At 32.6% G+C, this 16000-nt stretch overlaps 1 protein-coding gene across 1 annotated transcript in view; it reads right to left on the minus strand.

The window, feature by feature from the left end:
- Positions 1-6164: 6164 nt before the first annotated feature.
- Positions 6165-16000, minus strand: part of bel (ATP-dependent RNA helicase bel) — a 37092-nt gene continuing 27256 nt past the window's right edge. The window contains exon 8 of the mRNA XM_072539777.1: positions 6165-15597. Coding sequence (XP_072395878.1) covers positions 15506-15597 — 92 coding nt within the window. The 3' untranslated portion in view covers positions 6165-15505. The remainder of the gene's footprint in view (positions 15598-16000) is intronic.

Genomic DNA, 16000 nt, shown 5'->3' on the forward strand with positions numbered 1-16000 from the left:
TACAATTTCATCATTGTCCGACTGCTTTCCTCAGTATTCTCGTAGTGTTTTGTATCGCATTGTTACCGAGAACTTGAATTACCGGAAATTGTGTTCACGTTGGGTTCCAAAAATGTTGACGGATTTGCACAAAACCCAACGTTTAGGCAGTGCATTGACTTTCCTTGAGCGGTACCACAGTAAAGGTGAAGATTTTTTAGACCAAATTGTCAGACAAAAGAGTGAAGTTTAAGCAAACAATTTCTGCCCGGAAAATCATGTGCACAGTTTTTTGGGACAGAAAAGGAGTATTGCTAGTGGAGTTTCTGCCTCGTAATGAGACAATCAATGCAGCGTCTTATTGTGAGACATTGAAAAATCTGCGTCGTGCAATCCAGAACAAAAGACGTGGCAAGTTGAGTAAGGGTATCGTTTTGCTGCATGACAATGCCCGTCCACATGTGGTTAATCAGACCAAAGATCTCATCAAATCATTTAAATGGGAAACTCTAGATCATCCTCCATACAGCCCTGATCTGGCGCCCAGCGACTACCATTTGTTCCAGCACTTGAAGAAACACCTGGGCGGTCAGCGTCTTCAAGACGATAACGAAGTCAAAACATTTGTGATGCAGTGGTTAACAAGTCAGGCGGCAGAATTTTATCAGGAGGGTATTCAAAAACTGGTGCCACGTTATGACAAGTGCCTTAATATTCACGGAAATTATGTAGAAAAGTAGATTAAGGTACAGGCTTTCATGTAAAAATAAAATTATTGCCATATCTTTGCACGTCTTTTTTTAATTCCAAAACGGTACTTACTTAAAAAACACGCCTCGTAGTTACAACCGAGAAAGCTAGAAAGGGATTTGAACACACTTGGGATGCTTTTAAATATGAAGATTTTGTTCCGACAGAAACTTTACAAAATAAAATCCATTCATCACCTGAAAGACTACTCTTATTATGTATATAATGACCCCATTGAACATAGGAGGTGATAAAGGTATGTCTTTTACAGAATAATTCCCATCCCCTCCTGCTCCAATAAGCTGAAGCCCCAAAGAAAATCAACCAAATAGCATTTTATAATTTTATTATCACTTCCACACCATTAATGTAAAGTTTAAATTTTTGTTAATCTATTTTAAAAATATTTTTGAGGTGCTTACAAAATTAAATATTAATATAATTGAGGCGATCGCTAGAATAAGGGCTATGGGCCCTTCTTCCGGAGAACACAGAATTGAACTCTTTATGTTGTTCTCTGTCAGTCTACCAATTTTGGTACATTTTTTTAGTGCAGTGTTGGCACAGTTCTAAAGCAACAGAGGTTATGTTATATTGCAACTGTAAGTTTAAGTGTATTTTAAAGCAATGGCTAGTAGTAAAGCTATTTTAGATAACGCGGTGTCAAAAAGAACATTGGAAAGAAAACGTGGCAAAATCTAAGAGACAGTAGACAGGAGTATGTGTCAAAATTTACGGGAAAAACTGTACAAAGTAAGGTATTTGCTGTTGTCCGTAAGTTTTGTGTAGAAAAATGTTTTGCAAAAATAACTTCGCAAGATCAAAAGCGTTTATTTGACTCGTTTTATGATAATGGTTCAAAAAAAGAACAAGACACTCTTCTAGCAGCTTGTAAGGCATTAGGGGAGCCTCCAGAAAGGTATAGAAAGAAAGAAAATTCCAAAATTGGCAGACAGTATCACTGGAAATACAAGCTTAAAACTTCTGGTTGTGATATGCCCGTGTGCCGTTCTTTTTTTGTTGACTTAGTAGGAGTGAAGCGTGTAAGAATATTACAGAAAAAAATTGTTGAGAAAACTTCACTTGATGGAAAACACGGAAACCAAAGAAAAATTTCAGATGATGTTTATTGTATGGCTTTATAACATTTAAAATCTATTCCACATAAACCAAGTCACTACACACCTGGAAAAACAAACAGATTGTACTTCGACAACCCAGGCCTAACGATTAAGAACATTCTTGAACAGTTTCAAAAATTGTTTAAAGACACTACTGGGAATAACCTTACCATGAAATACAAGACCTATTTTAAGTATTACTAATAAAGTAATAGTATAATAACTATACTAATTTTACGTTAAAAAAACCGAAGACTGATACATGGGATTATTGTCGTTAGTGTGAAATCAAACTAGAAAAGAACCGGAATGATGAATGCCTTGTTGATTACAATCTCAATAAAAAGAGACTCGAGGCATATTCCAAGCTAAAAAATGATTACTTGAGAAAGACAACAGATGATAAGCTCAGCATAACAAAAGACTTCTATGGATGTACGTATTTAATATGCACCATAATGATGGATCATCATATGTATATTCCTTCATAGAATCTCAATGTAAAAAAGAAGCAAGTAGTGTTGTTTCATTCATCTTTGACTGTATCCACAATAAATTAGCAGATTATCCTAATACCAAGCATATTGTTCTTCTATCAGATGCAGCTGGAGGCCAAAATAAAAATCAGACTTTATTACGGTTTTGTTCTTGGATATCAAAACTATACAGAGTCGAAGTGACACATATTTATCCCGTTCGTGGACACTCCTTTAGTCAGTGCGACAGAAATTTTGGGGTTCTAAGACATGCTTTAAATAGAGTTCAAGATGTCGAGGAACCCAAAGTCTACCTAGAAAAAATCGTACAGTGCCGTCAAACTCACTTCTTCTTTTTGCCTCAAACATGACTCTTCTATAATATATGACTGAGACGCAGTACTCCTTCCTTATTTTTTGAAGAAGCCTGTGAATAAAGATTGTGAGTTTAAAATACAACAGTATCGCGTGCTGAAGTATAAACCTTGTGGGACACTTGCTGCTTCTAAACCCTACTTTGAAATGTATACTCCTTTTAAATATGCAAAAAGGTTGCCACTTGACCTTACTCTTACACCTTTGCCTCGAGTTTCTATTAATCAGTCTAAAATAAAAGACGGTAGAGGCTTGTTTCAGTATTTAAGAGAAGAAAGTAGAAAATTCTACAAACTTTTATTTCAAGAAAGCGCACCGGCTGAAAAGGACAATGAGAGTAGTGTTGATGACTCAGATGGTGAGGAAATTTAGCATAAAATTATATTAAATATAATGTGTAAAAAAATAAAAGTTTTCTTGTTGTACAAAGGCCTTGATTATTATTTTAAACCTTTGTATACTATAATATGGACGTAGTTATGCAAGAAGGAACCAACTACCAAAACACAAAATTTGATATTATTGCTTATATAGCCTAAGGAAGATTCAAACTTTGTTTAGCAAAAACTAACCAAAATATTCAGCTTCAGCATCAATATTTTGTGTTATAATAGTTTCAATCAACTATCGTTTTGAGATTTGCATTCAGGATCCAACCACATAAAGTCAGTCATGTATTTTGCAAGAGGGAACCAAGTCCATCTGTGTTTATTAAAATGAATCAAAGGAGCCATATTGTATTTTACAAAAAAGAACCAGTGTTGTTGACTTCTTGCTCCATGTTGTGGCTAGAGTAGAAATATCAAGATAGTTCTTATGCTGAAAAGTGTGTTGGAAGTCCACTCTAGCCTTCAAAATTATACTATTAAGTTTTTAGTCTCTTGGCACAGTTTTCTGTCAAACGACAGTGAATTCGGTGACATTGATTCTGCCCTAAAATTCCAGCAAAAGCTTTACACACCCGAAGACTATATCCGTGTTATGAAGAATGCTAGAAGTAGAAATATTTTAAACGTAGTAGAAATTGAATCTTTTGATTTTGTCTACAAGTGATATTGAGAAAAGTATTCAACAGAAAGAGAAAAAAAAACAACAAACACCACGATAAACTGGTTGAAATTTAAACAAATCCGCATTATTAAAAATAAACCAATGTCTATTTACGTCAGTAATAATTATTACAACAAATTTGTTGACATAAGTCTGCAAAAACGAGGAGTTGGCAGACCCCCTTCCATGTCATCTTTGTTGAAAAGTCTCTGGCCAGAAGGAAAACCAATATCGCCTGAAAAGCTGTCTTTTTATACAGCTCCGTCATATAAACTTTCAAAAAAACTGTTAGAGATTATTTTAGAACACACTAAATTTTCACCTAAATTTACCATAAAAAATACAATAGAACTAGTTAATAAAATACAACATTTTCAGTTACCTAACAACTCCAGATTAATTTCATTTGACGTAAAAAATCTTTTTCCTAGTATCCCTCCTACAGAAACTTTTCTAGTAAAAAACCTTTTAGACCAAAATAGTACAAATCCAATCATTACATCTGAAATTTTACATCTTCTTGAAGTTTGCATAAACCAGGACTACTTTGAATTTAATAATGAATTATATACAAATAACAGTACAGGACTTATAATGGGCAATCCTCTAAGCCCATTGCTATCAGATATTTTCATGGATCATCTAGAGACAAAGATTTCAAAACATCCCATATTCAAACAGTTTTTATATTGGTGGAGATACGTAGACGACGTACTGGTATGTTTCACAGGAACTAACAGGCAACTCGACCAATTTTTATCGTATATTAATTCTCTTCATAGTCATATCGAATTTACAATAGAAACAGAACAAAATCAATCCATAAATTTTTTAGATTTAAAAATTACCAGACTTAAAAACAAACATGACTTTTCCATATTTCATAAATCTACCCATACTGACACGACTATTCACAATTCATAATCCCATCCCACACAACATAAACTGGCAGCCTATCATAGTATGTTACATAGATTAACAGCAATTCCTATGTCAAAATTCAATTTTGAGACAGAATTAAATATCATTAAGCAAATAGCAGTAAACAATGGATACAACGAACAAACAATTAATAAAATGTTAAATCAAAAACTACACAAGAAAGCCCTGAACTTAGTATTTCCACCACCAGAGAAAAAACCCAGTACCTTCTGCTCGATTACATATACAGGCAAAATATCAACAAAAATAGCCAAACACATAAAAAAGAAAGGAATAACACCAGCTTTCAGAACAAATAACAACCTAGGCAAATATATTAAAAACAACAAGAGCCAACATAAAAAACACTTACACAGTGGTGTGTACAAACTTAAATGTGGCGACTGCCCAAAAACTTACATTGGCCAAACAGGTAGAAATTTTAATAAACGAATAGCAGAACATACAAGGGCTTTCAATAATAGAAAAACAGATTCTACATACGCACTTTACCTTCTAGATCATAATCATTCTTTTAATGACGAATTTAAAATTCTACACATTCAAAATAAAGGCCTTAAGCTATCTTTGTTAGAATCTATAGAAATCAACAAATTAAAAAACACAGATATAATTCTGAATGACCAGCTTGAGACAAACAGTTCTCCCCTTCTCAACCTATTTCATTAGAGACTATAAAGTGTAAACCCATGCCAAAAACAGGTCACTTGAGAAAGGCAATTAGCCGAAACAGCTGTAGTGATAAGAATTTAAAATAAATTTTGTGGAAGTTTTGAAAACAAAGTTTTCAGTGTTTTATTGTTACATCAACAATAAAAATACTATCTCTTTTCAACACGGTACAACTTTCAGTAAGCTTGTAACTTGTACCTGTAATTTACAATAGATAGCTTTGCAAAAATGTCTTTCTTGAAAAACACACTTTTTGGAGTTGAGTCCTTCTTGCATAACTAGGTCCATATATAATTGTAGTATACTATGCAACAGTAAAAAGTTATAGGCCTTTCTTCTGCAGAAGACGTTTTAATCTGCCAAATATGTTCTCCAAAAGAAGGGCTTATGTAAACTTGTTTTAATACTCTTCATTTCAAAAGAAAAAAGGTCAGATTTTATAAAGGTGTTCTCTATTATTTTATCAATGGATCGAAAATTCTTAAAACTAAAACACTTAAATAATGCAAGTGTTGGTTTGCCTTAGGCATGGATGTTAAATATTTAAATGCTTGTTTCTCAAAGTACATTTTTAGCAGATAGGCCCTTCTTCTAACTACAGCCTCAATTGTTGTCAATATTTATCCAAAAACCTCGACGCCTATGGTCTTACACACGTCCTTCCGCTCTTACACGTAACTGCTCATACTTTAAAAATTAGTCACTCCGTACAATTTCCAAATCGTAGTATAGTCTACAGTACCGCTTGATGTACTACTTTTTTTTAGATAACTTGTATATGATAAATAAAACAACAATGGAACTTTAAATATTTTATTAATTGATAAATGCTGTAACAGCATTTCTAACAGAACAAATTGTGTAAATGCATTAAAATTATAATGCTCTATCAATTTTATAAAGGATTGTGGAGCATTTTGCCATCCCTTAAACTCATATATTTCCACATTGTATCAACGAAACCAACCTGAAGAAATGAGACAAACTTTTAATAAAAAATACCCTTAGCTGGATAAGTTTGTATCATAACAACCTCCAGGTAACAGTATATCAATAAGTTGCAGTCACAGCTCCTCGTTACGTTATATCAAATAACTTTTAAATGTTCAAGAATGTGATTATGCTCACATCCAGTTAGAATAGGCACATATTTTTCTAACCGTATCACAGGTAATTGATGAATGAATCGAGTAACTTAGTTAAATTTATTAGCAAACCAGTTGCTAACCTGATTTATAGCTGACAGGTAAATGACATGAAGGAAATCTAAATGTTCTTAAAGTATGACGTTACAATATTTGGTATATCCATACACTTACACTTATTTATTTCACGTATTCATTCACTCAATTGTTACTCTATTCAATCATATGAATCTATCACTCCAATAAATAAATAAAAAACTAGAAAGTAAAAATAATACAAAAAAAGAAATATACAAAAATGCCCGTAGTAAAACAGTGCATTCGGGGAACACCTGGGAAGAGTGTAGTTAGAAACGGACTGTACTCAGTCGAATATCAAAAATCTACATTGATCGTAGCTGTTTACAAAAATGAGGAACCCTGTATTATAAAGTTTAATTTCATGATATTAGACCCAGTACCGTCGAGACACAAAAGAAAGAACTTGTTCAAAACCTAACAGTGAATTCTATATTACGTATGACCACATTGAAAGAACTGTATAGATTTGATTGCGGAGCGGATTCGAATAAGCATTTAATTTTTCCGCGTTTGCTGTGTAAAATTGCCGACAGATTGAAATTTTGTCATTTGCTATGTTGGGAAAGTTTACGATCGTTTCCTTACTGATAATCGACGAATTTTAGCATGTATAACTTACTCCAAAAATGCTTTGTTTTTGCAAACATAATATTTACTGATATACTTATATTTGGATATAGGTAATTAGAAATAGATTCCAAAAAATCTTAAATTTTTAGAATAAAGATTGAACCATTGAGCTTTTGCTATGTTTTAGGTTATATAGAGGTTAGAGAAGTTACAAATGTATCTGATATTGGGATTGAATATGCGCGTTATAAATATTGTCCCCAAACCAATGATTTTGGAATCAGCTTCGCAAACAAACCTAAAAAAGTTAACAAAACAATTTTTTTGTTAATATTTGATCAGATGTGACTATGACAAGTGGCCAATGCGATGATAAAGCTTTCTAAAACATGCTTTGATATGTTTGCTGCAGAAAGTGCTTAGGAATAAAATATTTTGTTACAATACCATCTCTAATATATAGCTAAGTTTTCAATTCTTTCGGATTTAAGGAAATAAAAATGCAAAGAAAACTACTGGCTGTTATCAAGAGCACAGGATTACATGCTTTCTTGATAAAGTTTAATGAAAGGGAACTATTTGGTACAACGGTCTAACGACCAAATATGAGACAAAAGAATCTCACTGGAATCAAAAAGAAGTTTATTGCCACATATATCCCCAGGACTGAGAAGATTGGAAAGACATGGAAAAATAATATTGATCAATAAACGAACTATATAAAGAAACAGCTAAATTATGTTTTGGCAAAAGAACAACAAGAAAATGGTTACAATTAGTACAATAGAGTAATATTTAAATTAGAAGACATGAAGTTACAAAAGGAGCTCAAAATAAAAAAATTGTGATAGATCAGAGCACAACAAGGAATGGAACATAACTAATCAATTTAATGACATGACATAATTCGCGTGATACAAAACAATTAGAAAGAGCAGAGCATTCTTCCGCCAGAAAAGTAGAATCAGCACAACTTTTATCATTATCGGATCGGTCCAACACGACACTGTTAAAAATATAATCCCTCAGTGGCTTCTGCGTAACATTCTCAAATACTCAAGATCCGCTGTGTAGATTCTTTTTAGCTGGCAATTGTTTGTTTAGTATTGGCCAATATTGGCATCTAAATGCGCTATAATATTGTAAATCGTGGACTCAAAAATATAATAGAGAATGATATTTGCAGCAAAATTATTCAATTTTGTCATTAACTGAAGATAGCATGTTTTGAATCTAGAAATGGATTTTAAATTTATAAAAATATAAAACCTATGTGGAGGTTATAAAAATTAACTTACATTGTGTATAAAAGAAGAGCATGCGCAGTATAAAAACCATGTAAAGGTAGTAGTAGCTCCCTAGAGGAAGACCGTGCCCACTCTAACATTTAAATTATCGTCCTTACAAACTATTTTGTTTTTTTATATAAAAAAAACTTAACTCTCTTTTTTTTAAGTATAAATAAAATACGCTAAGATATATTCGTCGCATAAGCGTATGCGTTAGTGTCACGTGACTGTACTTTTATCTACGTCTCTCATATTTCTCTTTTATCCGTTACAGCTTCGAACTATATAATCGAAAATTATCGATTTACTTAGATTACGTAAATATCACAGTCAAACGTATATAATTCTTAGCGCCCTAATAGCTGTAACTGCAACGCCATTTGAGCCCTCTACTCGCAAATTTTCGACATGTCTAAAGACTTTACAATTGGCAAACGTCATAAACAAGGTTTTTTCTACATTTTAAAATATCTCTATGCATTTCGTATTTCCTGTCAGATATGAGAGTGTAATAAGTAAAGTCAAAATTAGTGAGACCTAAAACAAACAAATAAATCGAGAAAAGATCGACATATAATCGAATTAATCACAATGCTAAATTGTATCTTATCAAACCTTTTAGGGAAAATGCATAGTGGATAGCATTTTCAGTGCTATTTTGTTAAACATTGCCTCAAAGCCGTCATTGTACCGCTATCTGATTAGGGCAAAAAACTCTCCAAAATTCGTCAAGCTATTAATAAAAAAAGGGTCAAAATGGGAATCAAGTTAAGGTATAACAAAATACAAAGGAATAAAACGAGAAGATTTGTAGACAGATTTAAGTATTACAAAAGCTTCTGAGCATGTTATGTAAAAATTGGACCCTAACTTCATATGTGCACAGTCCACATAAAACTTTTTCTTATCGTAGATTGAAAGATCCTAATGGATCCTTAGCTTGGTGTTGGCATATCAAAGATCTTAAACCTTCTTATGCAGGCAACAGTGATTCTCTCGATGACTCTTAATGAGAATTATTAAATATGTTACCAACTAAGCAGTCTGTCACTGAGAGGTCTTGGACCCAATTTAATTTTTTTTTTCTAGTGCATTTTGCAAATATTTAGAAGAAAAATTAAAATGGTCAATAAATCTCACGCGATCAACTACGTGTAAATCAAAATATTTTCAATATAAGGTAACTAATAATGCTCCTGCTTCAATCTCCTTAATTTCACGATTGTTTGGACAGTCGTTTCGTATATATACTTTTTTATTCACTGTGGTAAGCCAGAGCTTAGTAATAACAGACAACGAACATGATATGCAGTTGATGTTAAATAAAATAAACACCGTAGGAAAAACATATGGTTTGAAGATAAATGCTGGAAAAACTAAATGCATGGCAATAACAAAAAACGCACTTTTAAGAATACAATTGCAAGTAGATAATGCTCCAATCGATCAAGTGAAAACATTTAAATACTTGGGAATGATGATAAATGACCAATGGGATCCTCAACAAGAAATAAAATGCCGTACCGAACAAGCAAAACAAGCTTTTATCAAATTTAAACCGCTGCTATGTAACCGCAATCTTTCCTTCAATCTCCGCTACAGGATGGTTAAATGCTATGTATGGTCCATATTGTTATACGGCATGGACATGGACGTTAACAGTACCTTCCATTAATAAGTTGAAGGCCTTCGAAATGTGGACGTTGCGAAGAATGTTCCGCATACCACGGACAGATAGGGTAAGAAACGAGGAAGTCTTAAGAAAGGCAAATACTGAGAGAGAACTACTCAATTTGATCAAGGTACGAAAAATTGGATACCTCGGCCATGTTTTGAGAGGAAAAAAATACGCAATCCCTCAACTAATCATTCAGAGAAAGATTGAAGGCAAGAGAAGAGTAGGTCGCAAACAAATGTCGTGGCTACGGGACATAAAGAGCTGGACAGGCATAAATAACACTGGCGATCTTTTGCATATCGCAAAAGACAGACAGACGACCTTAAGATAATTCGTCAATGCACTATAGGTGCACGGCACTATAAGAAGAAGAAGGTAAGCCAGAGACATGAATGTAGATGTATATGCATGTTTTATTGATTATAGAAAAGCATTTGACTGTGTTAACCATCAAAAGATGATAGAAACAACTGGAATTGACGAACAAGGCTTACGAATTCTATATTCGGAATCTATACTTATTCAGTATACATTCAGTACCTATTTATATCACCTATTAAAGTCATAGGTGAAGTGCGTTCTATAGTATCGTAAGCTATTTCCCTTTTTGGTTTTTTCAATATATGATGAATAAGAGCGTTCTGCCTTTAGTTATTTTTTGTGCGTTGTTTCAGTCGCTTGGGTTAATATTGCGACTACTATATATCGCAGTACCGATTAAACATCAACGATGGTTTCACTCTCCGTAAGACCAACTTTACGGTACATGATGACTATCGAAACATTAATTCCGATGTGAAGCCGGCAAAAATTCAGCAGGAAGATTATATTCCTGCCAAATTAGCGGTAAATAAAGTGATCCAAACGTTTACCGTTACTTAATCAAAAGCAGAAATGTTTACCTTCGTTTGTTTATATTAAAGTATATAAAAAGTATAAACTATGAGAACTGCACGGTAAGGAACTGCTTCTAAAGTGTCTATATACGCGTAAGGCTCACAAGGTTGACATTAATACATAAATGAATTAAAAAAGTTATAATTATATGAATATAATAGATGTTTATCAAAAAAAAGAAACACTTCTCAATAGTTTTCATTGCGTAGCTAAACAGGAAACATCGACATATTTTATGATTTTTATACGAATAAACCTTGTTTATGAAACTTGCTTAAAACAGTCGCAAGGTAGAAAGGGCATCGCTGACAATTTCCTTAGCACTAAAAAGCATTTTATTTACAGACTACGTAAGAATTGATCCCAACATATTCTTTCAAATATCGTAATCATAAAAATATATTTTGTAAATTTTCAGTTTTGTATTTTTTTTTTAAATTATTTTTATATGTATGAACTAAAAACTGTCAACCAGACCCTCTCCGCCAGTTGTTGACAATTATTTAAAGAGTTATTTATATTACATTTTTGATACACACTTCTAATGTTTAAAAAGACGAGAACTTTTTGTGATAAGACGACCGTCAAAGGTCGGTAATAATTTTAGCAGTAGTAGTACATTTTGAAATGGACGAGCAAGAAAAATACACTGATCTACAATATTAAATACACACACATATAAAGAAAGGCGTTAAACACGCCATTTATTACTCGAGGTTTGGATTACGCCACCTGGACAATAATATTTTTGTTATTGTCAACGGTTTTTATGAGAAAACAACGTTAATTAAAAAAATCAATTTGATAAGTTCCTATATACGATTCGGAAGTAATTATTAAAATTAAAGTCAAGAAAATTTAACAATTTTATTTTTTTTCTAACCTAATTTGTGGTTTTTAATCTTCGGTATGAAATCATAACCTCACTTAACCTATCTTTATATTTTTTTGTTTTTTTCATTTTTGTTTTAACTTGGTAGTAACACCTTCATCGATATGAAACGAGTGAAAGAAAGGCCATGAAAAATATAAGATGGAATAAAATTCAAGGCTCCTAATAGGCTACGATTTTATTTACTATGGTAGAAGTCACAGATAGAATGCAGTGCAGGTAAGATAGGCAATGTATTTCTTACGGGAGAAAGGACGACCATGTTGCCGGTTTGCCCCGAGCGGCGCATCAGGACCGGATTTAAGAATCGTAGCAATGGAATATACGCGCACACAATTGCCTACGGTTGTATAAAAGATTATCATTATTGTTTCAACTAAAGTGGAACTTGTGGAACAAAAGGCAAACCAAGGACTGGCTAATCGAAAAGAACATTTTCTTCGAGTAAATTATCTAAAAAGTGAATTTCTGGATATTGCGTACGCAATTGCTGAGCCCGATTGAGATGGTGTGGAGTCAAGTGAAAATTGTTTATTCTCCTATTTAACTCAGTTAAATTAACGAGTAATGATTTTTGAAATGAAGCGAGTACGGTCCTGATTTCTCAGTCTATCGCCAAACTACCACTGTGCCGACATGAGCGGCATCGCTGCGCGCCGTAAGACCAACACTGCCTTCTAACTGTGGCATCTACTATAGGATATTGTGTATCTAACCGTGTACGTCATGTCTCAAAAGCAACCATGACCTTGTAAGATTTTATAAAGATGTATTTTTTGGGTTGCGGTTTGTTCGAAGTCTCGTTTGTTTGTTTTGTGTTCTAAATTAATTTTATGGATGTTTAAAAAGCACGTGAAAATAAAAAGCAGAAAATTATGGAATTTTTCGTCAAGAAACCAGTATAATAAAGATACAAAATTAAAGAAATTCCACAAAATTAATAAAAAATCATAATATATATTGTATTTACATAAGAAATATTAACTGGCTTATTGAAAGGTTGTTTTCCAACTAAAAATATCGTGCCGCAAACTGTCACATCATGTTTTATTAATTATAATTTATATAATCCACCGACATACTTTTGAAGTATGTACATATTCATATTAAATTGACAATAGACCATGGTGAAGATGAAGTTGCGTTTTTCTTAGTGTAGGTATTTCAATAACCTACCAGTATCATTTATTTGGGTTGAGTTTACCGAAAGTAAAGGGTGATTCATTTAGAAGTACTCTTTTTTGCAAACTAACATTTCGCTTTTGTTCAGTACTGTTTGACATTTCATGATGAAAAGACTTGCCCGGCACAGCGCCTAGACATTATTAAGTTGTATTTTGAAAATGGGAGTTCTGTGAGGAATGTGTTTCGTACGCTTAGAGCAATTGATGGTCCACATAATCGGCCTACCGAACGCACAATTCAAATAGACCACATTCAGCACGTACTGAAGAACATATAGCGCCGGTAACGGATAGTGTACTCGAAAACAATGAAGAATCGATTCGTAGCCGTTCTCAACAGCTTGGCTTGTCATATGCAACAACCTGTGACATCTTACCTCTAGACTCTTTCTTTTGGGGCTACCTAAAGTCCAAAGTCTACATGAATAAACCAGATACGACTGAGGCATTGGAGGCCAATATTACTCGAGTCATTGGTGAAATATCAATCGAAATGCTGGAACCAGTCATCGAGAATCGGAACTTCAGAATGAACCAACTTAATCGTAGTCATGGCCAACAATTAAAAGAAATTATCCTTAAGAAGTAATTGTAAAGAATTACTTCTTATTAACTACTTTTATTTTAATAAAAACTTTCGATATTAAATCATTTCATTGTTTTTTACACAAAAATCACCCTTTTAATCACCCTTTACAAGCTGATTATAGCCTCAAATGTCAAACATGGAACAAAAAATTTCGTTTTAACAGTGTTGGCATGTTTTTATAATGTATACAGCCGGAAAAATGGAAGATTACCCATGAAGGATCACATCAATCAATTATTTTGTATTTGCTGTATTTTTCTATAAGTAACAAATGTTTGTTATAGAAAAAGACAGCAAATACAAAATAAGTGATTGATATGATCGTTTATGGGTAATCTTTCATTTTTCCGAGTGTATGTTGTATGCTTCAAATATAAAGAGATAAAGCTTTAGAAAAGTACATTTTGATTATATTATGAATTCTGCAATTTTTGATTTATATAAATTAAGAATGAGTAAATATTTTCTTTGGAGATTAATTGCAGTTAATTGTTAGAAATTTTTTTGGCAATTACCCTTTGACAGATTAGGGGATAGATTTAGCAATCGTCAAATCAGTAGTTATCAGATGTTTGCAATTAATCTCGAAAGAGACAAATATTTACTCGTAAATTGTTTCATATAAATTAAAAATTCCAGAATTCATAAAATGGTATAATAAAATGTACTTTTTAAAAGCTTTCTATTTTTGTATTTGAAGCATACAACATATGCATTATAAAAACATTTCAACACTGCCAAATCGAAATATTTTATTTCATGGTTGACATTTGCAGCTATATTCAGCTTGTACTTTCGGTAAAATCAACCTTTATTGTTTACTTAAATAGTATTATGGCCATTTACGGAAGTATATCTCTTCACTATTTTTAAATGTTTTCCTTTTTACATATAATACTATATTTGAAAAAGAACAAGAGTTTTTGCGGTTTTGTTCTCAACATAGTTATTTTTGTGAAAGTATATTGGTCAAAAACGATTAAACACATTCACCAGTGTTTTTAAATCTTGATGTGAATGAACTTTTAGATCTTCAAATAGCCGTAAGATGGCAGTTTACCAAAATATCAAGATTTCTAAAATCTACTACGATAATAAAATAATTCAAACGAAAATTACACAATTATTTTTAAGACCTTATCGTTTTGCGACTGCTGTGACAGTGAATATAAAATATTACAAGAACAAGTTATAAGAGTAAGCATTTTTATACGTTTTTTAACTACTTTTATTTTAATAAAAACTTTCGATATTAAATTTTTAAAAATGAAAATGTCAAATGGAATAGCTACAGAACGAACTTTTAATTATTTACCGTGACAATTCAATATTTAAATCGGTGAAACATCTACGCATTTTTTATTATCGTTAATATAAATGTAAATATATTTTGCAATATACGAGATTCACAAAAAGAAAACACCAAACTTATCTGCTAAAACTATTTTTCTTAGAATCACAAACTTCTCGTAAAAAATAAAAAAAACATACACGTACTCTTAACGATACTTTCCCTATTATTTCCATTAAGTTTCCTATACAAGAGACATAAAGTTGTTTGAAATTGAAAAAAAAAATAACACATTATCACTCACGCAAACGTAGTGTGTGTGTTTGTTGGGATTACTAGAAGCGTCAAGGAAATTGATTTCTGATAATAAATAAAACTTCGGAAAGAATAAATATCATCGGGGAGAGTGCGGGAAGGGTAGAAGAAAAACACGGACATTGAAAGTTATTGGATTACTAGATGTACGAATTGGTGGTAGTAGGTACGTGTTAAGTAATTTTATTCTAATCAATTATTGAAGTGACTTATTCTTTCTCCCACCAGTCATCACGATTATTAGAGTTGCTGTAGTTTCCTCCAAAGTTGCTACCTCTATCCATGCCTCCATAATGGCTACCTAAAAATAAAATAAAAATATGTATTAGTGTCTATAGTCAAATTCACCCTTAACCTTTTCACTGCGGGAACCGTATATACACGCAAAATAATTTCGTGCCCGTACAACGGGAACCGGCTAAATACGCGTACCCTTTTTCGGCATTCGCTGCGGAAACCGTATGAATCAGATACTGCTTACGTATTGTATGTTGCCTATAGAAAAGAGTTAAGCATGTTACATCAAAATTTACAATACATTTAAAAATTTTATGCTTCACTGCGGGAGCCGTACAAATCCGCACCGTTTTACACAGGCACGCACTATAGGGATTTACTTGTAAAATCTTAGGATTCCCTTTCGCCGTATTTATGTACGATAGTTTTTAGCAGTGTATTTTAATTTATTTTCTTTAAGAATTTAC

The sequence above is a fragment of the Diabrotica undecimpunctata genome, chromosome 8, assembly GCF_040954645.1.
Source record: "Diabrotica undecimpunctata isolate CICGRU chromosome 8, icDiaUnde3, whole genome shotgun sequence".
Taxonomy (NCBI): domain Eukaryota; kingdom Metazoa; phylum Arthropoda; class Insecta; order Coleoptera; family Chrysomelidae; genus Diabrotica; species Diabrotica undecimpunctata.